Source organism: Polyodon spathula, chromosome 8 (assembly GCF_017654505.1).
Source record: "Polyodon spathula isolate WHYD16114869_AA chromosome 8, ASM1765450v1, whole genome shotgun sequence".
In the NCBI taxonomy this organism is placed as follows: Eukaryota; Metazoa; Chordata; class Actinopteri; order Acipenseriformes; family Polyodontidae; genus Polyodon; species Polyodon spathula.
Window position 1 is genome coordinate 45906534 of NC_054541.1, and position 27938 is coordinate 45934471.

General features: G+C 36.7%; 1 protein-coding gene across 3 annotated transcripts in view; it reads right to left on the reverse strand.

Annotated features, from left to right (window-relative positions):
* The window catches only part of LOC121320038 (synaptotagmin-1-like), a 188876-nt gene that overhangs the window by 22143 nt on the left and 138795 nt on the right, over positions 1 to 27938 (reverse strand). For 2 of the 3 annotated variants that reach the window (XM_041258164.1, XM_041258163.1), the window contains 5 exons: positions 27239 to 27430; positions 15489 to 15673; positions 10900 to 11034; positions 6143 to 6310; positions 5127 to 5294 (listed from right to left, as the gene is read on the reverse strand). In XM_041258164.1, coding sequence (XP_041114098.1) covers positions 5127 to 5294; positions 6143 to 6310; positions 10900 to 11034; positions 15489 to 15673; positions 27239 to 27404 — 822 coding nt within the window. In that variant the 5' untranslated portion in view covers positions 27405 to 27430. The remainder of the gene's footprint in view (positions 1 to 5126; positions 5295 to 6142; positions 6311 to 10899; positions 11035 to 15488; positions 15674 to 27238; positions 27431 to 27938) is intronic. The other variant, XM_041258165.1, reaches the window with a different exon arrangement.

Below are 27938 nucleotides of genomic sequence, written 5' to 3' on the forward strand. Positions count from 1 at the left end.
TGTCTAAAGTTTTGCACAGCTGAATTACAACATGCTTCACTCTGAACTTGCTACAGCTGGGCAGAGGTTTATGGTTTACAGTATAAAGACAGTATACAGTACAGTTCCACCAGATATCCCCAGGTTCTGATATTATAACCTTGTGGTAAAGAAAGCTAGCAATAGTTTTGATCACAATTGGAAAGAAGTCGTTAGCTTGATATGTGCATACATAAAAACAGACGCTGACCACCTTACAGTATATTTTGTGCTAGAAAATTTCCTTAGTATGCTGGATAAGTGGTTTACAAGATGTAATACTTCAAAGCATAGATATATATGTGAATACAATGCCATACTGTGGTCTGCACCTTAACATCCTTTATCCTTCAATATATTTTGAGACAAAATTATGCTCTCATCACATTTTTTCACCAGCCGCTGTTCCTGAATTGTACCATCTTTGCTTTGAAACAAGCCATTTCCAGTATATACTGCCCATCAGTGTTCTCAATTTGTGGCTGCTGAAAGCTTAATGAGTCCCTACCAGCTCATAATGGTAAGAGACCAGACCTTTATACGGAACGCTGTGAAACAGCAGACACCTCTCCAGTCTCAAGGCTCTGTTCTGCAAACTACATAAGAGAAATTACAGGCTAAAAAGACACACAAAACAAATGCAAGTTAACATAATAAAACTGTAAGCTAATTTTATGCTTGTAAGCTGACCTGCCTTACAGTATTGTCCTGAACCAAGGCCCAGTTCCTAAACAGTACAGTACGCTTTAGACATCAGGTAGCAAAGTCATATAGGTGTTTCTTAGACCATACAGGAGTTTCCATAACAGTTTCAACCCTCTGGTTGCATAACTTCTTAAGGATAGCAGGGTTAGCTCACTATTATCACTACTGTATTTCTAAACTAGCCCTGAAAAAAGTTGAGGTGTGGACAGTTTTTTTTAGCATAAAATAAATTTAATAAACCTTGCCTCCTCATTATCGGTTATCCTACTAGTATTGCCAATTATAAGGAGAGCCTGGTTGGCTGTGGTAACCCAACTAATTACTTGTCATACTGAAAACTGGCTACATTAGCCCACGCCCACGCACATCAGGATTTCAAAGTCTAACCAGTGAGCAGAGACACAGCTATGCTTGCAGCCAGAGTGGATTTCACACACACACACACACACACACACACACACACACACACACACACACACACACACACACACACACACACACACACACACACACACACACACACACACACACACACACACACACACACACACACACACACACACACACACACACACAGTGTCCCTGTTGTGCTAGAAGACATTTTGAGAAGAATGGTTAAGAGAAACATGACTCTTAAGGTATCAGTCATATCTACGAAATTGGAATTATGCAAAAAAATAGATACATATAGAAAACCTGTTTAACAACCAGTTGCAGTCTGGAAGGAAGACAAGTGAACTAGAGGTGGACCATGTTTGATATTCAAACAAGATGAAATTGAGTTTCACAGACTGAATGAAACATGGAACAGTCAAAAAATTCTAAGAAGTAGATGCAATTTATACAATGCATGGGGTATGAGCCTTCGATCTCCAAATGTTCCTAAAACCGGAAATGAATTTAGTTTGAAACCCTTGTGACATGTTGAAAATATTGATTATTCAGTCAAAACATTTTCAGGGTGACAGGTTATTAAGAAGTGACCTAGAAATATCCCTTTTCCAAATCACTTGGAGATGAAAGTTTAAGAATGTGCAGTGCAGAGTGATGTTTCTCTTATGAACCTGAAATAAGAGAAACATCGAAGACCTAAAATTCAGATGAGCAAAGGCATGAATTGTTGGAAACAGTACAACCAATCCTGCCTCCTATTATATACAATTCATCTGCTCACAGCAACAGGAGCTATACAATTCTGGCCTCCTGGTACAGCGTCTCACATGTAAATGGTACATTCCTGCAACTGAATTGGCATCACACCTAACTGAACTAGAACACTACCAAATAGAATTAGTTTTAATGCATTTAGTAAACTGGCTACATTTGAGAAATAATTTATAGATACGTGCTAACACTGAGTTAAAGTGTCGGAAAGTATCTGTTTTACTTCTAGTAGATTCACTACTAACCCTTTACAGGCACAATGCCTATTGATCCATTTAACTCACAATGTTTCTTAGGCCAATTTGACAAAGGATAATAACAAATTTTCTTAAAACACTATGAATTAGCTTTCTTTGCAATCAGTAACTACAGTAATATCTGGCTTCATCAGAGTCAGAGTGAAAATGAAATAGCCTCCTATGTAGTAGAATTATGAGGGGCAAGTGTCTTGAAGAACATGCTTTATTTACTCTGTCATCTGGACAACAAATTGATCTGTGCATATATTGACTTCGGGCAATATAATCCCTGTCAGTCAGTATTGCCTTCCCTCAGCGGCAATCAATTTGTGATATGTGGCAGGGCAATGGGCAGGTAATATTTGCCATTTATTTATATATATATATATATATATATATATATATATATATATATATATACTGCATGACAGAGGTGCCACAGGCCATGTTCGAGGACAGCGTGAACTTTTCCACATCAGAGTATTTGCTGTGTGCAATTTGTAGTCATTGAAGCATGTCTCTGTTGTCAAGTTTTGCTGTCAACTGTGTTGAAGCCACTTAAAAGGGTATACCCAACTGAAAATCTATATCGGGCTCAGTTTACTGAGAGTTAGCCACACAGGTAGCCATGCTAGGTTGTCATCTTTATAGGATGTTAAGCAAATCACTACTTGTGAACAAAAACAAAGCATACCTGGGGGCATGGTGTAATGGTGTAAGCTAAACGATCTGCTGGTTCTCTGCTATTCAGCACCACGTTTTGCATGTACTACAGTTGAGCCGCAGATAATCAAAGCTCTTCTATTTACATATATTTTTTTTATTTTTTTTTTATTGTCCTAAAGTGTTTGCTTTTTAAAAGTTGTGGCTTATACAAACAGAACACAGTTGCTTATATTCATATGCTGGTACTTTCTCTTTGGAATTCTTACATCACATCTCCTGTTTAAACACATCTCCTCATCTGACTTTGAACTCTTTTCACCAGTTTTAGTATAACAAGTACAAAGACGAGGTAAATACAATACTAGTCATCATGTCAAGGGGCTACCGAATATACAGTAAATATCAATAAAGTTAAAAATCTATTCAGATGCAGAATTTGTGAATAAATATATTCCCCACTGAGATGTTTTCCTCTGTGCAATGTGCTTGGTACTTGTTAATCTTGTTACCCTGCAGGGTTATGTTGAGAATTTATAAAGGTCAGTGTGGTGTTGTGCCTGCCAATGGTGAAAGTGTCCTCTCAATCTTCCGCTGGTAATGTAAACTAGTATTTAGCAACTGACATGCGCCTGGAATGTCTTGCAAGATGCACACATTTAAGATCGACACTTAAACTTCTTACTGCTTGCCTATTACATTTGTTTTTGGAATTCGAACATATTTTTGTCTGAATCATTTGTTTTTGATTCCCTCAAGTGAATTTTAAATCAGACTGCATTCTTTATCTTTTGTACTGCCTGTATATTTCAATGCACTGTGCTCATGTGGAATTATTGTTTGTATTCTTACCCAAGCACTAGGATTATTTTTCTATGCAATCAGGTCTTATCAAATGAGGTATACTGATGATGTGTAAAATCTAGGCAGACTTTCAAAGACATTCTTTGCTAAGGTTTAAACACCCACAAGAAATAAACAAAGACGTTCTGCATGCCGACTTGACAAGACAATCATAAGGTCATTGCTTAAGTGCGACTTCGGTGCCACTGGGTTTAAAAAGCACTGCAATTAGTAGTTTGCTGTTTCCTAAAACGAGTCAGGTTCTCGTAAACCAATGGGAGCAATCTTCCCACTGAGACACTCCAGATCAAAGATCAACCCAAGAAAGCTGCATTGTATTCCATTTTTAAAGGTGGGCTATAGTGTCAAGCTGGGCTTCAATTGTGCTATCAAAGAGCAGACCAAGATTTTACTCAAATGAAAAAAAAAATCTTTCAATGACATTTTCAACCGCCTGTCTATCAGCTGAAATTCCAGCCGCTAGCTGCTATGCTCTAATGATTGCATCTTCTCATTGCGTTTTGCCACTTGGATTCGTTCGTTTTTTGCCTGATAAATATTTCTAAATGTCACAAGGTTACAGCAGCAGAGCACCCAAAGTGAAACGAATTTAACTCCGAACAGCATTACTTGTGACACCACTGGAAAAAAAAACACAAACAAGTATATTAACTGCATCCTGCTGGAAAACAGAAATATTTCCAGAGCTGAAATTAACTAAAACTATCATGGAATGACTGTAATTTGTTAGGTAAATGCTAAACAGGTTTAGTACTGTGTAGCAAAAACATGGAAAGAAACAGAAAGCAGTACTGAGGAATGATAGAAGGGATATCTTTGTTACACTGTTACTTGTCACCATAATTGCAGAGCACAAGTCATGTACACGTCAAGTGTTCAAACATTTCAGCTAAGTGCCTTTCTTACAAAAAAAACTTAACGTTAGCGGATTCGACAATGAAGATATTTAAAAATAACTGCTGACTGTGTTTGTTTTGGGATTTTGAATTCACACTTTTGTTGCCAGAATCATATTGTTCCACATGGCTACTGAATAATACACAGAGATCTCATTAACAGAAATAACAACTCTTAAGTATAACTCAGCATATGGCATCCAAATTAAACATATGACGATATAAAGAAATGGTCAAGTACCTATTTAGTGAGCTATTTTCTAAGCTTTAATTTAATGTGTATTTTTTTTTTTATTTAATGGAAAGATCTTTTAAATTTGAGAAATTAAGGTTATGAGTGTAACAGACAAAAACAATAAGGCCATTTATCTAAGCATGCCCCTTTCTCATGATTACTGACTCTCTGTAATGGATGCTCTTATAATACATACGGGACATGTGGCAGTATTAGCTTTAGGATAAGGGCCTCCAACCCATACTCCAGCTGGGTCCTGTGAGTACCATTAGCCCCGGTCCAGCACATACTCCAGCTGGGTCCTGTGAGCACCATGAGCACCAGATGTTTTTCAGGTCTTACCTCTTCTTTTTCAGCACTCTGCAGGTCCTTCCATTCTTCAGTCACATGGCCAAAGTCCACTGTGTTCATTGGGACTTTAAGTTCCCCAATGATGTCATGCTTGGAGAATCGGTCAAAGTCATATACATTCATTACAAGAGTCTTGCCTCCCAGTTCGGCATAGGGCACCTGAAATAGAGAAGAGAACAGAGAGAATCAAGACAGAGCTACGATTAAAACCATTTGATCTGCCTCTTTCTGCCTGCATCCTGGGATGACCGAACCGCCTAAACAAATGAGGCACGTTCCAATAACGTCTACTGCCATGGTATTTCATGTGGTTTTGTATCCCCAAATAGATTGTTGTGCACCTATTGTGAAGCACAAGTACTCCATGGTTGTTTTTGAATTATCATGCAGTCTTTGATGAATGTATGTGACATTCTGCATTGTGGTCAGTGCTCTTAAAGGGCAGCTTGGTTTGTGAAGGGACTATCACAGTTAATTTATTGCTTTGTATCATTCCAAGTTTCAGTCCTAGTAACTTTTTAAAAGTCAGAAGTTTAAAGCAACCCAACAGCTTCAACAGAGCGCTCAGAATTATGTAACCATTACCATGTACCCCTTATACAGTACTTTCAGTTGTAATACAAAGGATCCCATTCTTACATATAAACCAGATGTACTGCAGTTGATTATTTTCATCAGCTAATTCCTCACATATGTTATTAGTACTGTACATACTGTATACTGTGTAGGGCAGAAACTGATGAAAAACCAGTCACATTCCAGTTGTCTCCTTCACAACATAAACTCCCTCTGCCCCCTTCACATATCTACACATAATTACTTATAAAGCAAGCTTCTGAAATTCATGGCCTCTGGCAAAAATTACTTTTAATAAATCAATTAACCAGCCAGTCTGCTAAAAAGGGGATATTATGTTGAGTACTGTCATTGTAATAAGCTATGAAGCAAGATTAACTTGTTTATTCTAGTGAAACAAATTGTGGCCAATCATTTAAAGCCTACCGTACCTTGAAAGTAAACTGCTCGTTGAAAGTGGGATTGAGGGTCTTTCTGTGAACTTTGGTCTCAAATTTCTTCTTCTTATCAGGCAGCAGGAAGACTTTCACATAAGGATCGGATGTGCCACCCATATCCAAGGCAGGCAGCTCCGCTGCTTGAATGATCCCCACAATAAGCTGGAAGAAACAGCAAAGAAATACATTTTAGTAGGCATTTACTGGCAGCAGAAAGATAAACCAATTTACCTGGCTAAGTGCCACATTGCAAACAGTTCTGCTAGTTTTAAGTATAATAATGTATTAAAATATAAAACACTGTATTAAAATATAAAACTCTGTATTAAAATAATACAGCGCCCATAGGGCTTGATGGTGATGTAGTCAGGTTTTATTTCTGTGGACATTTTGAATAGTTTTCTTTTCTAAGAGGAAATAAAATATAGCGTAGCCCCTTTAAGATTATCTCGTGTTAAGATTTTTTTTTTTTTTTTTAAAGTATGTGCTGATTTTTTGTTATCCCCCCCCCCCATGGTTTAGATCAGCTGAATGCTATTTAAGGTCAATATTTTTTGCCACCTTTTGTCTCTATGACTATTTCAGTCACTTGCCTTACATATGAGGGCAATGTGGAAAGCACTACACAGACAGTGAACCCTGAAAACAGGTTATTACCATCTAGTAGTTGACTGCAAGCCCAATATCAACCATCCTTAACCCTAACCCAAACTGTAACCCTACCCCTAACCCTAACCCCAAATCTAACTCCAACTCTAACTCTAACCCTAACCCTATTCTTAGTCCCCTAAAGCCAACCCCAGCCCTTACCCTAACCCTGGCCTTAAGTGTTAACTTACAGCAAACAAGAGTCAAGATTGAATTCTTTCAACATATGCAATACATAATATAAATATAAAATAAACAAGCAGTAATCATCTGAACAGCTGCCCCATTTGAGTCACATCCAGTAGGGTTACAGTGTTGATGGTGTATTCTCATTTTGGGTCAAATCATAGTTTAGATCAATTTTATCCTGATAAATGGGACTTAACTTTAAGAGGGCTTGACTGTATGTCACAATTAGTGAGAAAGGACATATGTTCACTGGATTCCTCAGTGTATTTTGAGTTCTAAGATATTATAATGTAAAATTGTGACTAATGATGTGCTTCTTCCAGACAGCTACTGTGCCAGGAGAAGCCTTCCTGTCTAAAAAAACAATCCCAAGAGTTCTCCACAGCATATCTGGATATCTGGGAAAATCATCATGATGTTTTTAACCTTGTGAACTGTTTGAAAAAATATTGAATTAACCAGGATTAAAAAAAAAAAAAAATGTTGGGGAGTTGCTGCCTCACCTTCACATTCTTTAATGCTTGTCTATAACGTACTACAGGTTTCAGAAAATTGGGTCCTGGGGATTTCGAAACAAAAAGATGGTAGCAGATGGTAAGGGACACCCCCAATGGAAAACAGTTGTGGAGAGCAAAAACATATTGCAGGTGTATAAATATTGTCATATTTAATGTACATACAGCAACAACAACAACTGAATCCCAGCAAACCAAAGGACAAACGGACTTCCAAAACGTTGCTGATATGTGCATCTATAATCCATGATTCTGTTACTGTAATGCAAACAAGCATCGGAAAAACACAGAGAACTCAGGTACTGAAGTGGAGGAAGAGCTGAATTGTACCCACACGTAACCTACAGTATGGAAGGTCTTTCCCTCAGATGTCTTACACAAACTACAACCCTGCCTTTGTGTCAACACCCAGCTAGGGTATAACAGCAGGCGTGTGCATTGACTCACTGAAACCCTTTGATAATGCAGATGATCGTTATCTTACCAGAATCAATTTTGCCTGCATTTTATCTTTTAAAAACTGAATTCTAAAAAGGTCTTGTTTGGCAGCAGTGGCAGTACGGCAACAAGGGAGGCATACAATATATATTTAAAGTTCAATCATTTCTAAAGCAATTGTACGTTTAAAACTATAAACCAATAAGCTCTATGATCTGATATCTAGAGTAACATATGTCTCTCAGATAGACAAGTCTTCATTCTTTTTCTAACAATCCCAAGGTGCAGCAGTCAGCAAGGTTAGAATATGTGTTTATAAAGGGTCTGCTAGAAAAGCAGTTGACTTCCCTTTTTAAAGCTTTTAATGTGAATCATTGTACTCTAGACTGCAGTTCGGTCATCACACTCTCATTCCTGTAACTGCTGCAACCTAAGTGATAATTAGCTTTCACATTTATAGCTCTTAACACCTGTGTCTTACTACCACTGTGTTACAACATGCAATTAAATACAATTCTGGGCAGGAATTAAATGAAGAGGCTGATTCAGTGGATTGTAAGCTGTGCCGTGATCAGTTACGATAACACACAATTACCAGAAGAATTAAGCTTTGCCCGAGAATACGGAGAATAAACACACAGGTAATCAGTGTAAATATATTTCCACTGACAACTATATAATTGAATTGTGTTAAGGAGAAAAATCTTCTAATATTAAGTTTGTGGAAAATTAAATCTTTTGTGAATGATTGTAATTAGATTTTTGTTCTTGTTATTAAACATTGCTTTGAAGTTACATTAAATATGGCCTTTGATGTTTTTTGCTTAATGTTGTTGACGCTGTCATTTATTTATTTATTTATTTATTTTTACACAGGCTTGCACTATGATGTTGTATTCTGGATGGGAAAACTGAAGTAAATCAGGCTGCCTAGGTCAAAAGCATTCTTATTCCCTGCAAAGGACCGAGCTTAACGTTTCAGTGAAAGGATTTCACTTCTGAGAGCACTGCCCCCATAGGAAACTAATGTCAGGCAGGATTAAAATCTATAACCTTTCAGTGTAGGGTGTGTGCGCTGCAAAGCTACAATGCATATTGTAAAGAAAAAAAAGTTGTCTATTCATTGATCCTAGCTCGTCCCTGACTCACTGGGTGTATAAGAGCCTCACTATGAACAATATGTTGCGTAACTATACTCCACTAAGGTATACATGTGAAATACATTCTTGAAACCGGTTCAATCAAATTTGAGTGCTAAACCCACCCTCTAAAAAAACAACATTAATAAACTAGGTCACGAGGAGGTACATTTTGATACTGTCTCAAGGCTGTGGGCATTGGGTTGTCCGCTATATCACTATTGCTGAGGACATGCATCCTTGTAGGAGGTACTGAGGGCAAACGGCTTTAACCAGATGGCGCTGCAGAGTTATGTAATGAGGATTTTGCTGCTTGAACAGGGCATTGGTTTTGCTTAGCTTTAAAATAGAGCTTTAGGTTTTGAACCACAGGGTTTGAACACACATTAGGTTTGACAGTGGCTGCTTGATTCAAAAAGAGAAATCACCGGAGGACCAGAATTAACTATCCCATCTCATGCATCCTCTTTATAATAGATGGGCACAACCAGCAATAAAAGCCCATTACAGCTCTGCATGTGGAATATTAGTGAGACCCTATGGCAATTAATACTACTTGGATAGACACCGTAGAAAATGGTAAAAGGAGAATCCCCAAGGCTGTTGCTACATCTCTTGTCAACACATGAAATCCTGATTAACGTGCAAGCAATAAATATAGCTATGTGCACAACAGGAGTGCTTCACTAAAACGCAAAGGCTGACACAGGTAAAGGAATGCATAAAGAAATAGACTGCAGTACCAGCCATAAAGGCTACAGGCATTTAAAAGAACAAGGGATTTCATACCAGCTGAAACTAATTTCTGACTTATCTGCTTGATAGGAAAGAGGTCGCTCTGCATAGTAATAATGTCATATTTTACAGTACCCACTGATTCATAGGCCAGTAGAGGAGCTGAAATATGCAATTAAGCAGGACAGGATTAACTGGGCCGACAGCTTCAATACCCCTGCAAGGCGTCAATACATGTAAAATAAAGGCAGTCTCAACACTGGTCGTTTAACTGCAGTCCCGTGGTGTGGCTGTAGGGAGAGGATTACCTTTAATCAATGAGAATTCAAAAGCTCCCTTAAGCCCTCTTTAAGAGGCAGAGATGTAGCACAATCATCTGATCATGCAAACTCATCTCAGCCCTCTGAGGCAGGTAATGTGGGGCAATTTATACCTGGACCTTGAAGATATATACACTTGACATGGTTTCTTGCCTAAACTGGGTCTTCGTAGTGTCTTTTTCATATTCTCTATACAGACATTTGCATTTGTTATTCCACATACAGTACATATTAACACACTACAGCCACCTTAATGGAGTGTACTATCTGCTGTAACGTTTAATATTAAGTTTATCCTTTGAATGGTAAATGAGTTTGTTGGGTGTTGCTGGTTCTATGCACAAGGGACCATCCCCTTGCATTCACTGTTACCCATGGTGTTATTCTTGTTTATAAACCACTCACTGTACTGTTTCTGGGGCTTCTGACTAAAGTGATTTTTTAAACTCCTCCTGTAGTCCATTCTTTTTCTTTATCTGTTAAACAGCATGATCAAGCATTTAGTTGAACCCAAGGCATCAAAGACGTTGTTAAATTGAGCAGTTCTAGCAATACAATATCTCATGTATTGTAGGGAAAAAAATATATGTCCACAGCCGGATGAGAATCTCTATATATACTAATACATACTTGAGTGTGATAATCCCATAAATAAACTAGCTAATTTCAAAATAACATAATAAGAACAGAACATTGATTTTAGAATGGAACATACACAGCATGCACACACTTTGCAATGCCATCTACCAGTTGGCATTTCTTCTCACCTGGTTCTCTGTGAAATTATAATCTAAAGAGTATTGTAGTTTTCCCAGCTTCTCTGCCTCCTTGGGCTCACTCTCCTTCTCTCCGTCAGTCAGCCCAGTCTCTGCATCATCATCATCATCATCATCCTTCACAGCCTGAAGAGAGAGGAAGGGGCAGAAAACGTGAGCTTTCCTGGTCGTCCCAGCAGCAACCCCAGGATCTCAGCAAGCTGTCCCGGTCCCTCCCTGTGAACAGCTGCTGGGGGTAGGTACTGCGTGATTCCAATTACATTCTGTCGTGCTCTGATTCATTTAGGATTTGCAGCCAGTCTATTATTATTGCTGTTTTGTTTTTTAAATCGGCAAGCAACTAGAAAGGAATAATAATAATAATAATAATAATAATAATAATAATAATAATAATAATAATAATAATAATAATAATAAAAGATTCCCTTTGTATGTTTTGCAAGCAAATCATTTAAATTGTGGAGGGAAATGTCAAGATGGTATTTAAGTAAATTCCTCACTAATCTTATTGGGAGACAACTGCAGAAAAGCATGCTGTTAAATAGACAGGGTCATTCGTTCATTCAGTGCAGTTTCTGTGCAGAATAATCAGAACATGTCAGCTTTCCACTGTGCATGCAGAGCTTCTACAAACTAGTTGCATTCGGCATGGTTCCCCCTCATTAAAATGCACTTCCCAGATGGTGCTTGTAAAAGAATCATAATGTCAAATACTTCAGCTGCGTCTCTTATTATGCACATGAAAAGTGTAAGCACCATGCCAGCAAAAAGTGTTGATATAGAGGAAATGTGTCGGCTTCTTTAAAGTATTTCCCCATCCGTCAAAGTACAAGCAAAGGCTGAACAAAATTGATTTTTGGCTCAAAGAAAAAAAAAAAAACTTTGTCAAGTCAGACTTCCACCCTCATGTGGAAATATCAGTAATCAAAGCAACAACAAAAAACAGTTTGTCGTTGATGCCAATTTATTCTTGAATGCTGACTTGGACAAATTAGGAAAATGGCATATGGTGAACACACAACAAGGAGCAGAAGTGACAGATAAAATGATTAGGAGCAGGGTCTACTAAAGCTGCTAGTGGCTTTATGAACTAATCTCTTATCAAAGTGCATTACGTTAATTGTCCCCATAGCTTTACAAAGCTCTTTAGGTTTAGTTTATTATTTCTGTAGCCATATATACTATGGTATGCAAGGGTCAATGCTAATATAATTGTTTAATATTTGGTATTTGTGTGGGAAACTAAACACAGTGTGTATGGGTGGCAGAATGTATTTTTAGTCCAGGAAATAGGACTTTGGCTTTGGGAGCTAGGAGGGGCTTTTAAGTCAACACAAATCACTTACTGTAATAATATTTTAATATCACAGTGCCAAAATTGAATTTAGAAAGCTCCCCGTAATATACAATGTGGAAAATATCACTTAGCTCATACCACAGTACAAATATTGTGTGCGAAGAAATATTCAAGATTTAACAATTAAAGTGTGAAATTTTAACACAAAAATTGACGCAAATAGCAATAACACTTCCTTTAACACTCCACGGTGTGATATTATTTATCGAATATTGCCCTGACTGTTAAGATAATGCTGAACCCTGCTTGTGAGTTGAACTAATAGAATTTAAGTGGTATTAACTATCTGTGTAAGCAGAGCCACTATGGCAATTTCAGTGCTTCTTCTCTTGTGGTAAGGAAGCTATGTCTGTGTATGCTGCTCCTGGGAAGGGCTGTATCTAATGCTAGGGTTGCTTATCCTTCTGTTCTCAGTTAGGTAAAGATTAATTGTATATAACAGAATATTGTATATAACAGAATATTGTATATAACTGCCTCCTAAATGTCACAGATCCTCTGGACATATGTAATGCTGTATCTTTTTAGCTGATAACGAACAGTGTCCTCTCAAATAAAATAATTAAAAAAAAAAACATTGCCTTCTTTAATCTGGCAAGTTGCTCAGAGCAATAAAATCTGCTATGTAACTGAAAAAAGAAAATCAATTTGGTTCACCCTTTTTGAAGCATGCGAGAGTGTATACACACACACACACACGCACGCACGCACGCACGCACGCACGCACGCATGCACGGCAGATATACATATATAAATTGCTACTTAGGAAGCCACTGCTGTCCGGAAACTATACATCACAGCAACAAGCTATGAATATCCAAACAGCAAAGAAAAACCTACCGCCAGCCACAATCCAGAACAGTCATCAGACACAACACAGATAAGGAGGACATAGAAGGAAGAAACAAAAATTAAAACAACCATACACAATCGTTAACACAAGAATGTGGGCAAACCTAGAGAAATGACCCCCGCTGGTTGACTGAGCTGCAGGCTTCCATTCAACGTTCAGTTATGACTGTCCATCTATCTGCTGCATCACCCACAATGATACAAAAGTCAGGTCACAAAGCTCACGTGGCTCTTGTCTGGTGTCTGCAGGACAGCTCCTTTGAAGCCCAGCTGGTTTATAATACTGTACTTAGCAATCAAAATGTGTCAGTTTTATTGGTGCTAGGTTGACATGATGCAGAGTATGATTGATCAAATCCGGTGTTATTTATTTAACCAGCTGTGGTTAGCTTGTCGTGCTGTGCTACATTTTTATGAGTGCAGTTTAGCTGGAAATCCCTTCATTGCCAGACTCCCTCATACTTCGTTCACTGGAAATAAGTAAAAATGGCTTTTTCCTATCCAGTAAAGGAATTCTTTACCCATGTAGATACTCTCAATAATGTATTTAAACTGAAGTCATTTCTCTTGGTAAATACATTTATTACACCGTGTAACATATTTTTTATTTATTTTTTGTTCCTGGGTAGTAAGTGTTATTTCCTAATTGCTTATGCCTCAAAAGTATAGAAAATGGCTATTATTCCCCACACATTTGCTTTTGTGACCAGGACAGTGATATTTCAAAATATCACTATCTCCAATGGGAAAACGGACAAATGTGGGTCTTTTCGTTCACATAAAGTCCGAAAAAAACAACATATGAATCCAAATTAACATGTATTTATACTAAAGTAATACAAAAATGACTACAAAAGATTTAGAAGTGAGTAGTTTTTTGAGATTTACAACCATTGGAAATAGTGATATTTTGAAATATCACTGTCCTGGTCACAAAAGCAAAGTTGTGGGGAATAATAGCCATTTTCTATACTTTTGAGGCATAAGCAATTAGGAAATAACACTTACTACCCAGGAACAAAAATTGTGTTACATAGTGTTATTAACACTCACAGGTGATTTCACAGACCCTGATTAGCATGATCTTGGAGAATAACCTTAGTTTAGGTAATTTAATATTAGTGCTAACCAGGGCTGTGAAACCATCCATATTACTACAAAAGGACATTATTTTCCAAGACTACACATAGGAATCCGTTGAAACAAGATATAAAATGTGTGTTCCAGATGTCCTGTAAAAAAAATAATTAAACCATACGGTTGTTCATGCATTAAACAAACAAACAAACAAAACAAAATAAATAAAACAGAAAAAAATAAAGAAACAAATTTGGTATAGACACAGTGAAAAAGAATAAAACATGTTATATACACCACACAACAAAATGGCCATTATCTTCTTATTTTATTTCATCAGTTTTATCCAGCTCCTGGCAAAGGAACTAAAGGCTACTCAAACAACTAACTAGTACTGAATCTGACAGCAGTCAAAAGGAGAGCTCGGGAACATGTCGAGCTGCATTCTATGCAGGTGCCCCACAAAGTGCCTTCCAGGTTATACTCTATATGAAATGGCACATGTGAGTATTATGTGATGTGAATTAAAGGCTAGCAGGAGACAGCATGAAATGGTCGTCTAGCACAAACAGTACTGCGATGCTCGGCAACGAATCATTTGATTTATTGTAATTTCAACACAATAAAATAGGTTATACAGTAACTATTGGCTGTCATCTCTTGTGATCCAGACCCTGGTTAACGAGAGGTTTATAAAGTAAGCAGGACAGTTCAGCAAGCTGCAGTGAAAACATATTCACAGCAGGAAACAACAAGTGCATCGCAAGACCACTACAGACCTGCAAGATCCTACCCAATCTGTTTCACTGTGAATCAATCGATTGTGATACTTCAGCAATATTTCTTTCACTATTACTGAAGATGTTATGAATACTTGTTTAAAGGGAATATGCAGCAATATGGACTGCACAGCTATTTGTAGAGTGCCGAATGTGTTTTGAATGATTAACCAACGTGATTTTGGATACTATATCTAGTGTAATATGTTACTTTGGCGAATATCGCTGTCTTAACCTCTTCAGATAATACAACCTGCTGAAATGCCCTACCACACATATACTTATATGTACTTTTTGTCCTCCTGTTTTCAGGGTAATACAACCTTTTTGTAAAGCATTGCTAAAGTTACTACTGTGATAATGTTTTGTGATTAGAGGTAATGAAGACATTGGTGAATTGGAGATGTTCCACAGTTTTTTACACTGTACCAAGAATTAGATCCCCAGGCTTGACTTGCAACAGGCTAATAATGGCCAAAGCAACTGTGCGGAAAATAGGTACAGAATCTCTTTACCTGATCCCTTCCATTTTTGCCTCCGTCTTTGACATCTTTCATGTTCATGGCATTCTTCCCACTCTTTTCTTTGCCTTTCTTCTTGCTCTTCTTCTTGAACAAGCACTTCTTACAGACACACAAGCAGCAGGTTACAATCAGCAGGGCAGCTACGATGCCGATGGCTATTAAGGCCCATTGCGGCACTAAAAACAAAAGGCACAAAGCTTCAGTCAGAAAAACAAACAAACATATGTAATAAGACTACATGCTTACTGTGTATCATATGCACAGCATGTGGCACATTTGAATTAATTTCCAAAGAGTACCTCTTTGTGGTATAGCACTCCTCTCTATTAGGAGCTGTGGCATTATTTTGTCGAAGCAAGCTGAATTTATTCATGGCTTTTACATGCTACAAGTATGTGTTTATAATAGGGTAATGCAGTAAAGCAGTAAACACTACCAAATGTTTCAGTGCTGACCAAACCACTGCACCGTGTTATAGGCACTGAAACTGAAAATGGATGAACTGCCTTGAATTGAAGAATATTGTCATTTACATGGAATGCCATTAGATGTGATTGAGATAGTTTAGCTTTAAATACAATTCACCAGTCTCAGGTTTTAAGTTATTATACAGTAAATGAAATGCCAGCAAAACATACAATGTATAAAAGTTTACATAGTAGAGTATGGTCCATAATAACATGAACAAAAACAACACCAACAACTACAACATACACAGACTGTTTAATTTATCAGTTTATGGTACATATTTTACTTTATTATTATTATTATTATTATTATTATTATTATTATTATTATTATTATTATTATTATTATTATTATTATTAATAATGATAATAATGTAGTGTCCTGTGCTCGACAGGGAAAAAAGCATTAGTTTGCAATTAGTCTCCATGTTAAATATGTAATCAGTTATATTAAAAAGTCACTAACATATTAAAACATATTAAACATATAAAAGGTTAATGTACTGTAGTGCATATTTTTGTCTTTTTCGTATTTGTGAGCTCTTAAGAATTGATATACAGTGAATTCCACCTGTGGATTTTGATACAGTGCATGTTTAGCAGACAATATTATGTATTGGGTCCTGAACAGTGTAATGCACTACATTACAGTCTTCAGAGTGTTAACACCTTCAGCAAAAGAAGATTTTAAAAGCACCGTTTCAAGCTATGTTATAGAACATACATTTTAAAAGCACAGTTTCAAGCTATGTTATAGAACGAACATTTTAAAAGGGCAGTTTCAAGCTATGTTACAGAACGTACATTTTAAAAGAGCATCGCATCAGTGTTTTGATGTTGGTGAAACCCAACACAGAATTGTTAAAGAACCTGACAGGGATCATTTCGTCTCATACAGGCAAACCTAGTGGAAATAATGATCATAGGAAATGACAGCAGACACTGCAATTCAGAAGGTTAATTATGGTTGTGCACCCTTTCTATTTTAAAAACAACTTTGAAGGCTGTATGCTGTTACAGTATGTGTTTAGTCTACCTCTAGGTCTTTATCATCTGAAGTCCACAGGGGTCTAAAGGCTGGAATACAGTATGTAGGTGTTATGCTAAACCTGTTGATGACCAAAGAATCCAGCTAATTCATGTAATAAAAAAAAGGTTTGTGTGGGTTTTCATTTTGTTAATAGCAATATTCTTACTGATATTTCACTTGTTACAAACTGTGCTTTCTGTATAACTATAACATTTACAAAATTAACTTACAGCCATGACTTACATCTACATATATATATATACAAACGTAAGTTACATAAAGACAGACAGGCAACACCTTATGTCCCCAGATTCTCCTACGTTTGCTACATAAGATCGGAACCAAGTTCAATCACAATGGGATACAGAGATAAGTTAAAACTCATGTAAAAAGGGTATGACATACAGCAGGTACATACACACATACATACAGTATGAGGGTCTCCACTATATCTCTGTTGCCAGCGATATGCATCCCCACGAGGGAGATAATTGATCCACAAAGTACTTTATTTCAATCATTACAGAATTAAGGAACTGTCAAGAAAATGATAAGATACTTATTCATCAAAATAGCAACAGTTCCGTATTTATCTTCACACCAGAGCTTTGTGAAGAAGAAAAATCAATAGCGAGCTGACAAAATCAATACTCACTCGTCCATAGGAAAACAGCCCCATGTGTGATCTCCTTATTGAGCCCCCCAGCATTTCAACTGGAAATCCTTCCTTTGTTGTTGGACTTGACACTGCACTTAATATGCACTACTGGTATCACTTTACATGAAGTGTCTCTAGTCACTGTGTATTTACGTAGCAGTTACTATGTAATTACATGTGTACTTACACATAATTACAATATCGTTATGCATAATTACAATGCACATAATGTGCACACCTTTTTGCACAAAATAATCCTAACCCAACCTGAACCCTATCCCCATCCCTAAACCTAACTCTCACTCTAAGGCAAAATGAAGTACATTGTAACTATGCATAATAGCATTGTAATTATGTGTAAGTGCACATGTATTTACTAAATAAATACTATGTACATACACAGTAGTTAGAGACACAGTGTGAAGTGTTACTGCATTATTCTATCTGCTACTGTACAAGTAATTACATGTTCACATTGGTTCTTTTGATTAAAAAAAAAAATGGAATGAATGTTTTCCTAAAGTGGAAACGTTTTTTAAAAACAAAAACAACTTTATGAATAATTGAGTCTAGAAAAGTGCAGACTTATTCTTGTTTTGTTGACTTTGTGATGCTATCTACACACCAGAGGGGAACTTTTTGAAAAGTAATTGATAAAATCGGGTGACTTGATCCAATATTTTATCAAACCAAAGATGAATACAAGCAAGTGTGTAACCCAGGTTGATAAAGATGCTGTATCATCTACTAAAATCTGCTGCTATTTCAAACATTGCTGGCAATCAGCCTGTAACTCCAGTATTCACAGCAACACTAAAATAAAATACACCTTCTAGAAGAAAATCTTTTTTCTTGAAATATTAAAACATTTTAAATATTGGATCAATCAATGAATATTAATCGTTTTCAATATTTAAGAGTTGATGTAAGGGAATTAGTGTAAATTACATGAAACCATCCATAAATTAAATCATCATTTAATCATGAAATCGGAGGATAACTATAAAAAAAAATCAAAGAATATTCCATTTGGTAGACAAAACACTTGTCAATCAGACTAATAGAGTTAATTGTGTTGCAGTATATGGGTTAAACACATCTATTTGACCTGTTGAACTAGTGTTTTGGACGCTTTATGGTTTGGACCGGTAGAATCGTGTAGCTGTATTGCACAGATGGTCACGCTATAGCAAGCTAGCAGCACTGGAAAATATCATCTACGCTTGTAACTAGATGCAAAAGGAATTTTAATGGAACAGTAATTTAAGCTTCAGATTCAGCTAGACTAGTAATAGACAGATTTTCATTGAGGTAAAAAGGGTATTTTTTAAAATTTCTTTGGAAGAATTTCTAACTAAATCTATTAGCTTTGAAATTGTTTTCTATTATTCCCTTAGAAACAGAATTCGACAAATGAATACATTACCTTGAAAAGAATCCCAGTGCCCAACGGGAAGGCAATTTATCAGTATATTCATAGTTTCTATCAACTGCACCTTAAAGCAAAACCAGTAGTGGAAAGCTATCAATAATCTCTGTCTGTAATATGGAGGTAGTGAAGGTTGTATGGGGGTGGGGGATCAAAAATGATGTTATTGAGGCGTGAAGTAATGGAAATGAAAGTGAGTAAAGTATTGTCAAGGCTGAAAGGAGTAATCAATACAAAAGATAGCACTGATCGTCATGGGACGCACAGACACGTGCACACACACACACACACACACACACACACACACGTTTGTGGGGACTTCTCATTGACTCTCACTATATTTTTATTTACTATTTCTAACTCCAGTCAGACAAAACTCCACACAGGTTGAAAGTCGACAACAAACTAAATATGTTGGCACTTTTAGTATGTTTTTATTTAAAAGCATATTTTGTTCTTAAAAAGATGTTTTACAAAGTGGGGATATCCCCACAACGTCGTTTTTTCAGGATTTACTGTCTTTGTGAGGACATTTTCTCAAATTTTGTCCCCACATTGACAGTATTACCTGCCCACATCCATACACACAGACACACACACACACACACACACACACACACACACACACACACACAAAATAAATAAATAAATACAAGCAGTATATGGAGTGTTTGGCAGGTATTAAGAAAGTTTTAAGAATTAGTCACTTAAGTGTGCTTGGCATGCTGTCAGGCAGCTTTATCTTGGAGCTGGAAGGGATCTGGCAGACTCCCTCACAAAGGATAAACACTGCCTCGCTGTTCATTCACATCAGCATGCATGAAGGGTGCACATTACAGGGGTCTGCCTCACTAAAGTGAAATGCTGTCAAGTTTCTATTCACAGCAATATTTCATGTAGATCACTGCTCAAGATTATTGAGGATATATGACTACCGAGCCAAGCTACACCCAGATAACCAGTGCCAACTGAAATGGAACCAGTTTAACAAATCCAGTATTTCCATATTAGAACTGGACTTCTTGAAGAGGGTATAAGGAGTGAAACACGTTACATATAGTTTTTAGATTTTTACAGTTACACAAGAAAAAAGTATTACAAACATCTAAAACAGAGAAACTTCATGTAAACATTAGGGCTATACTGTAGAAATGGTATGGTGGCATAATTTTTGGCTGTATGAAGTTAGTGTTATAAATGTCTCTAACATCTGACTTGCGTGCATTTGATGTGCAGTATAAATTATATATTTAATGTGTTCCCTCCAATGACACTATGGATATGGTTTGTACAGCTGTATTCTAAATAGTAAAGGATACACAGTAACCAAAAATTCACACTAATGCAACATGCATTCATTTATTTGATACAAATATACACTTGTTAGCTTATGAAAACAGATCAGTTAATCAAACTCCCTGATGTATCTGTTGCAGAACTATCAGCCCTGCCTTTTACTCCATACTGTATGCAGACCAGATGATGGGACAGATGAATAAACAAAGAATGACAGGGGTGGGGCAACTGTTGTCTTCTTAACCCTGCTAAGTTAATTTATGCTTAAATATGATATACCCGAGTAAAATAATGACCATATACACACATACATTTTAATGAGGTACCTCAAATATTATCAATTTCCTATAAAGGGGTGGGACCTTTTTTTATTTGAATCCCCAAAAATGTGTTTTGCAATGATGGTATTTGGCAAAGTGGTTAATAGTGTGCAGGGGCAGGTGATCAATGAACAGACAGACAATTATAATCCAGGTGTAAAGTTTGTTTAATGATCTTTTTGTGTCCAGTGCCTGATGGCAAAACAAACAGTAAACAATAATGATGTTAAGTAATACAGCAGCGTGTATTACTTAATTTATAGTCCCAGGTTTGCCCCACAAATAATAGTCCTGTTTTTATTATACAACCACACAAAACACAAAGCACATACACAAGTCCGTTAGTGAGTGAATTAGTGCTAGTGGTGCAGTTTATTGTGGTACAGTGCAGTGCTGTTCCGGGTTTGTGTTGGCCTCTGGCCACAGCTCCGGAATGTGTTAGCTGTCTAGTGATAGTAAACAACAAATAGACAGAACAAACAAACACTCACGATACGGACACATAAAAAACAGGTCCTTCCGGGTCACTTTTCATAAACCAAAATGATGGAACCGATATCATCGCTTCGACCCCTATTTATACCGTCACTCATGAGCCCTTGATAAAAGTTTGCAGCCGCTCCTCCAATCTGCGGCTGCCACATCATTTCCCTTCCGGGTCAATGAGATAGTGTACCAAAACCATCTCTTTTCTACATGACCGACTTCCTTTTAACCCTCGGAACGAAGTGTCAGGCGAAGTAGTCCAGAGTATTCTGTTCCCATTACTTAGTGCCCTCACAGGTCGGGAGGGAAATTTACCACCAAGAATTGTCTTTCTGTCTCATGGTGACAGTCAAGACTGGTACCAGGTATGCCTTTTCAATGTGAATAGTTTTTAAGACAACAATCTTTTCTGGGGAAACCAATATATTTAGTAAGCAAGCCATAAAAGTGGAGTAACATGACAATAAATGCCTCTCTCTTCATTTGCACCTACAGTATTCTGGGGCACAGTGGACATGGGGGTGTGTGGAAACTTATTCTGTGACACTGAGCCTGTTATCAGTTCCTATATCCCATATTACACCTATACATTTTCTCTGTGAAATTACTTTTAAACCCAGTTTGCCCTGCATGCTCTAAAAACCTTAAGTCATGGATTAAAGAGAGAAAAATGAATGTGTCTCCTCCGTGCTAAACTAAGCTCAGTGGTGCGATGCTAATTCCCTGCTTTATCAGCATGGGATAGGTCTCTATAAGAGTGGCAATTCGACTGCATATACTAAAGCCTATCTTTTAATGGAAATGTCTGGGATTTGGCAGGGTATAAAAAGGTAAATCGATAAGCAGTTTCACCCAGTGAAGCCCACTCTGGTAACTTACTGCAGCTAACCTTTGGGTTACATACATTTTACATTTTAAAAAAGAAACAGCGTTGTGCATACTATCACTAGAACCCATTCTCCTGTTATAGTGCATTTTGTGTATGACTCCTTAAGCAAATTGCATAGAAAACATGCACATGTTTTCCGCATGTGATTGCTATCAGATGCTTGCTCAACTATAGAAGTCAATATAAAAGGATACTATAGGCATATTTAATATCTTATTGTAAGACCTAAATGGGATATGATTTATGCATTCTTCACTTAAAGTACAAGGCAATTATAAGTGTATAAAGCTGATATTTCCATAAGATAAAGTTCTTACTGTAACATGTCAGGTGTAACATGGCAGGGAAGGGGTTAAGTTTCCCTGCCCAGAAACATGTGAAAATGCACATTTGGGTGAATGGGTTTATTGTGTAATTATTAGTTATCCTCTGCACCTGGTGTTAATTGTAAATTAGAGCCAGGTGCAGGGTATTTAAAGAAGGCAGCCAGTCTGTTCAGGGCTGCTGGTGTGTGAGGAGCCTGATTGTAGGTGTGCATAATCATAGTAGAAAAAAAAGAAAAAGGTACTGTGAGAAAGCCTTTTTGTGTGTTCTGTTTTTTTCAAGGTGTGTTACAGGTAAACAGCTTAGCTGTCCTGGGAGTGAGTTAGGTTCCTGTGTGTAATAGTTAGTGCTCAAGAAAGAGCCAGGTGTTTGTTTTGTTTATTTTTGTTTGGGTTTATTAAAAGTGAGCGTAAGCGCAAGAAAAATCAACTTGTGGGTCCTGATTTAAAGGGGCAACGAACCGGGAGAGTTGCGCAATCATTTCACATTACATACACTGCATAAATGTGAAGAACCTGAGTGCAGTGTGTTTCACCGCAGTATACAATGCAATAACCATGAACTGTACTGTGCAGGGTTACTGATTTTTTTAGCGGAAATAAGAGCACTAATATAGGCACAGTGTTGTTTAATGGCTGAAATGCAAGCACCGTGTTTCTTTAATTTCTAACTTTTTTTTTTCCAACTGTTTCCAACATTATATGAAAAAGGAAGCTACTTTGGTAGTATGGGTGATGAAATCTATGTTCGCAGCTTGCTACGTGTAAATTAAATTCTCTGCTCGAGGTTAAAGAAACCATGGCAGCTCAATATAGCCATTACACAATGAGACATCTACTCTCTCTGCAGCTGTGAATATATGTAAAAAAACATGGTAAAGTCACCCAACTTTCACAACGAGACACCTACTCTCTCTGCAGCTGTGAATATATGCATACATATGTAAAAATAAAAATAAAAAAAAAACCAAAAAAACATGGTAAAGTCACCTATCTTTAAGAATAGTTTTCTTTATGAATATGCTACCTTGCTGTAGTTCCGTTAAGCTGTCCAATACATATCCTTCTCTGTGAAGGGTCTTTCTGGTGAAAGTTTAAATGCAAAGAAGATAACATGTCACACAGCACATAGAGTTCATTAAAAAATAAAATCAATATGTCGAGCAGTAACACTAAAGAGCCCATTGAGAGCTCCAGAGTGTGGACTGTGTTTGGCCTTTTGTGTTGGTGATACGCCACACTATGAAAAGCACGTGTTTATAGAATAGACTGGGTGGGGTTGCTTTAAATGTCCATTTTGTGTATTTTCACAGCAATTAGATATAGACTTTTGCTTTGCATAAATATATAAGTGAATAAGTATAAACACAGTATAAGGTTTAACTGATATTCAAATGCATGGGGAATAAACAGCTACACGCATGGGGATTAAACATCTATATATGTAGGTTTTAACCCTTTGATATATATATATATATATATATATATATATATATATATATATATATATATATATATATATATATATATATATATATAGTCAAACCCATTTACAATGTACCTGGGATATAACGTACACACTGATATAAAGAGCCAGTATCATGGAACCGAATAAAATCATATTAAATCCTGTTTAACTTGACCTTGCTCTCTATTATTGTAATTTGTGCAGTATTATCATGACCAGCGCTAAACATCGTCAATTTCGCTTAAGGACAAACTATACATTATTGGATAAATCTTAACGGGACGAAAGCAGTCAGAAGTATGTTGTCAAAGAGCTCAAGTTTAAAAAGCAGGGTACCTGGTTATTCCATACCTCGGTTATAACATACTGTTTTTACAGTCCCAAGGCAGGATGCTGTATCACAGTTTCACTGTGTGTGTATATATATATATATATATATATATATATATATATATATATATATATATATATATATATATATATATATATATATATTTATATTTGTGTTCTTGTCATGTAATTCACCCTGTGTCACCCTTGCTTTGCTTTAGGGCACACTCAGGGCAGATTTAGGGGAGCTTGTGCAGCTCCTATATAACAATGTATTGAATTTCTTTTTTCATGATTTCATTTCAGTAATTTTTGTCGTCTTTTTAACATGCTAAGAAAAAGAAGGGAAAGGCCCTTTGAATCTGGATTATTCCTACACTTGTTTTCTCACAGGGGCTGATCCACTTCCTAACATTACCACATACGATACAAAATCAGGTGTATAAATACTAGGAGAGCAGCGTTAATATCTGATGCTTTTTAACATAATTAAACCAGACCCGTGTGAGTGTCCAGGCTAAACTGTTCAAATGTCTGGTTTAATTGGCCCAGTCCCTAGTCTTCATCGTCGGTAATGTCCACCACTGGGAATGTCAACTGATAGATGCAATCTGTTTGCTTTCGCTCTAGTGTAAGTGTGCCTGCAACAGCTCTGAGGGGTCTTTCAGAGGATGAAATCCATTAATAATCTCATTTGTATATGTCAGTTGTTGGTGGAAATGCATAATACAGGAAGTGACAGGATACCCACAAGAAACCCTGGTATTGACATTGCATTAACATTTATATGAAGGTTAGAATATTAGATTATTTTTTACCAGCAAGATAATTCTGACATTTACATAGTGTAACGAAATAACAAATAATGATATCAATAATAATAATAATAATAATAATAATAATAATAATAATAATAATAATAATAATAATGCAATGCATTTCATTGACTTTCATTTAAAAAAATTAATCTGTGTTCAACAAATAAACATCTAATGATATATTGTGCCCTGCAATCTGGAGGCAGATTTTGTCTACTGTATTAAACTTGAAACCATAAAACAAAGAAAATGAACACTTGTTATGAGCTGGTATTTGATAGACATATGTGGAATCAGAATTTAATTACCGGTAGTATTGTTTTGGGAAATATGAGGGAGGAGAATTTATGGTCATGTGACTTAAATATACAGGAGCTAGAGTAATAAAACCTTAAGCAATTAAGAGACAATGATCCTATCCAGAAAAGGCTAATTGTAATTTTCCAAAGCACTATTTCATTTAAGAGAAAGTTTATAAACACATCAAAGTTTTGTAAAAAACTGTGTCTTTATACAGCCTGTCAACAAACAAAAAACTAGACAATACCCCAAACAGATGTTCTAACAGCAGGCCCTACTTGAGCGACTAAATATGTATAGTCTTTATTTTTCATTAAATTCTTATAAAATAAAACAACTCTCTCTCTGACACAACAAAAAATGATGCCCATCACTGAGAATGAATAGTTTTTGCTTTGTAAAAAGGCAGAAAAAAGGGCAAAAAAGAGGCACTGACTTGTTAGGCCTCCTCTTTAACCCAAGATGTGTGGTGGCATCGCAATCGGACACAAACCTCTACGTTTTGATATAAAGGGCTTTGTGGGAGCTGTATTCCCCACTCAGTGTGTGCATAGCTGTTCAGCACAACACAATTAGCATGCCAAACTAATTCCAGCCCGCTTATCTGCATGCATGATTACTATACTGACAGTTTAGCAGTAAATTTATTGATGATTTATTAAACTACAAGAGCTAATATCAATGAAAAAATATTGGAAAAAAAAGAAAGCACTCAGGAAATGCATTCATATTGGGTTTCCAATAGAGCAAAATAAACTTGCACATCCGTGTGGTGTTTCTGACATTTGCATTTTTACATTGTGTTTACTGCAGCTTAGCAGGACTCTATACATCATGAAATATTAAAACCAAAGTCATTTCAGAATCAATCTTAAAATGAAGGCCAATTACTCCCAACCACAGACAAATGCATTGGTGATCCCCTGACTCGTGGTTCGTGATGGCTTCCATATGCTCTACTACACTAATGTGATTTTAACACTAAATGGTTTCTTGATACACTTGAAAATTAAAATCTGAACCCGCAGTAAGTTCTCCAGACATTATCAAACAGAATAACAGGCATTTACATAAAACAATACTTTACATCATATTATTCTAGCAAAAATGTAGCTGTTCATTGTTGGCTTTCAACATAAAGCATAAACATACAAATCAGCATTTTCACCGTTCTTTTTCATTCTTTATGTATGATTACTTTTATTATTATTTTGCATTTTTATGGAGCCATTTTGCAAAGAAATTACTTTTTTGAATGAGCTTTTTACAAAAGTAATAATGGAAGAAAGATACCTTACGTCAAGTCTAGCTATACAATGCCAGTGAAATTGATACAAGCAAAAACAAAATGCTATGCTAAACTAAAACATTTCCATGCTTTCTGAACAGTTTACCAAAAAATGCAATGCTGCAAATACGTGTTTGAAAGGAAATGGAAAATATTATAACACACCCACTTTCTGATTTGGTTTACTGTTTCAACAGAAATAGACATTTTACACTAATCATGACAGCTTCACATATGTAAATTGAAGGCTATTAACACAATATTACTAGTTTACACCTATGCTTTTTTAAATCTATTTCTGAAAGAGGTATACCACTACCATATGCATGTTTTAAATATGAGTTATTCAACAATATTCAAATTGTTGATAAGGTTACATGTTGGGACCTAATGTTAAATGGGATAACTGGGACTATTCAGGAGCATTAAGTATGGACCATATGGATGTGTTCTGTATTTAGAGCACTGCTAAATAAGCGGGTATACTAGGTTATTTTCTATACAAAAATCCCTGAAAATCTCAAACAGACACAATAATAATTCTTCAAAACTGGCATGTCGGTGTTGTCCCTTTTACTGAGCCTGATTTAAATAGAAAACATCCAAAAGCTGAATTTAATATATATTAAAAACACTCACATGGAATTTTGTTCAGTTCGTTCATGAACTTGCCCTTGATCTTGGAAAAGGCATCGTCCTTGCCTGCTCCCCCTTGGCCGGTGGACTCTGTGGCATTGCCGACAGTGGCCTGGGCAGCGGTGGTCGCTTCTGGTGCTACCAGTGCTTCCCTGCGACTTTCAGTCATGTTGATGCAGAGCAGCCGGGCAGACGCTGGTGAGCAAAAAAGTTGCAAAAGGAGAGCTGTTAGGACTGGGAGCTGCAAAGCTCAGGAGAAACATGTCAAAGACACCAACACGCCCAGGTCTGTGTGTGTGTGTGTGTGTGTGTGTGTGTGTGCACCTGCTGACTTAGCTTGAGTAAACATTGCATCATGAGCACAATAAACTGTCTTTAGGTCATGCAATATTTAAAAGGCAGAATGTTTCTCCCCCGCACATTTTGGTAAGCCCTTACAAACTACAGCAGCAGCTTCCCTTTAGAGACAAAAGCTGTTTACAACAGGAAAGAGCAGCTCTCTCTGTGGGCAACTCTGAAGAGCCAGCGAAAACTGTTATAGCTAGGTGATTCAAACAGGTTGTCAGTGTTACTCTGACAACGTCAAAGTCAGGTTAATAGTCCAACACTGAAGGTGTATAGTAGTTGAGCTAAAATGTCTGCATGCCTGAAGCTTGCATGAAGAACATTTATTTGTGTCCACTGCAAGTCAAATAAAACTTAC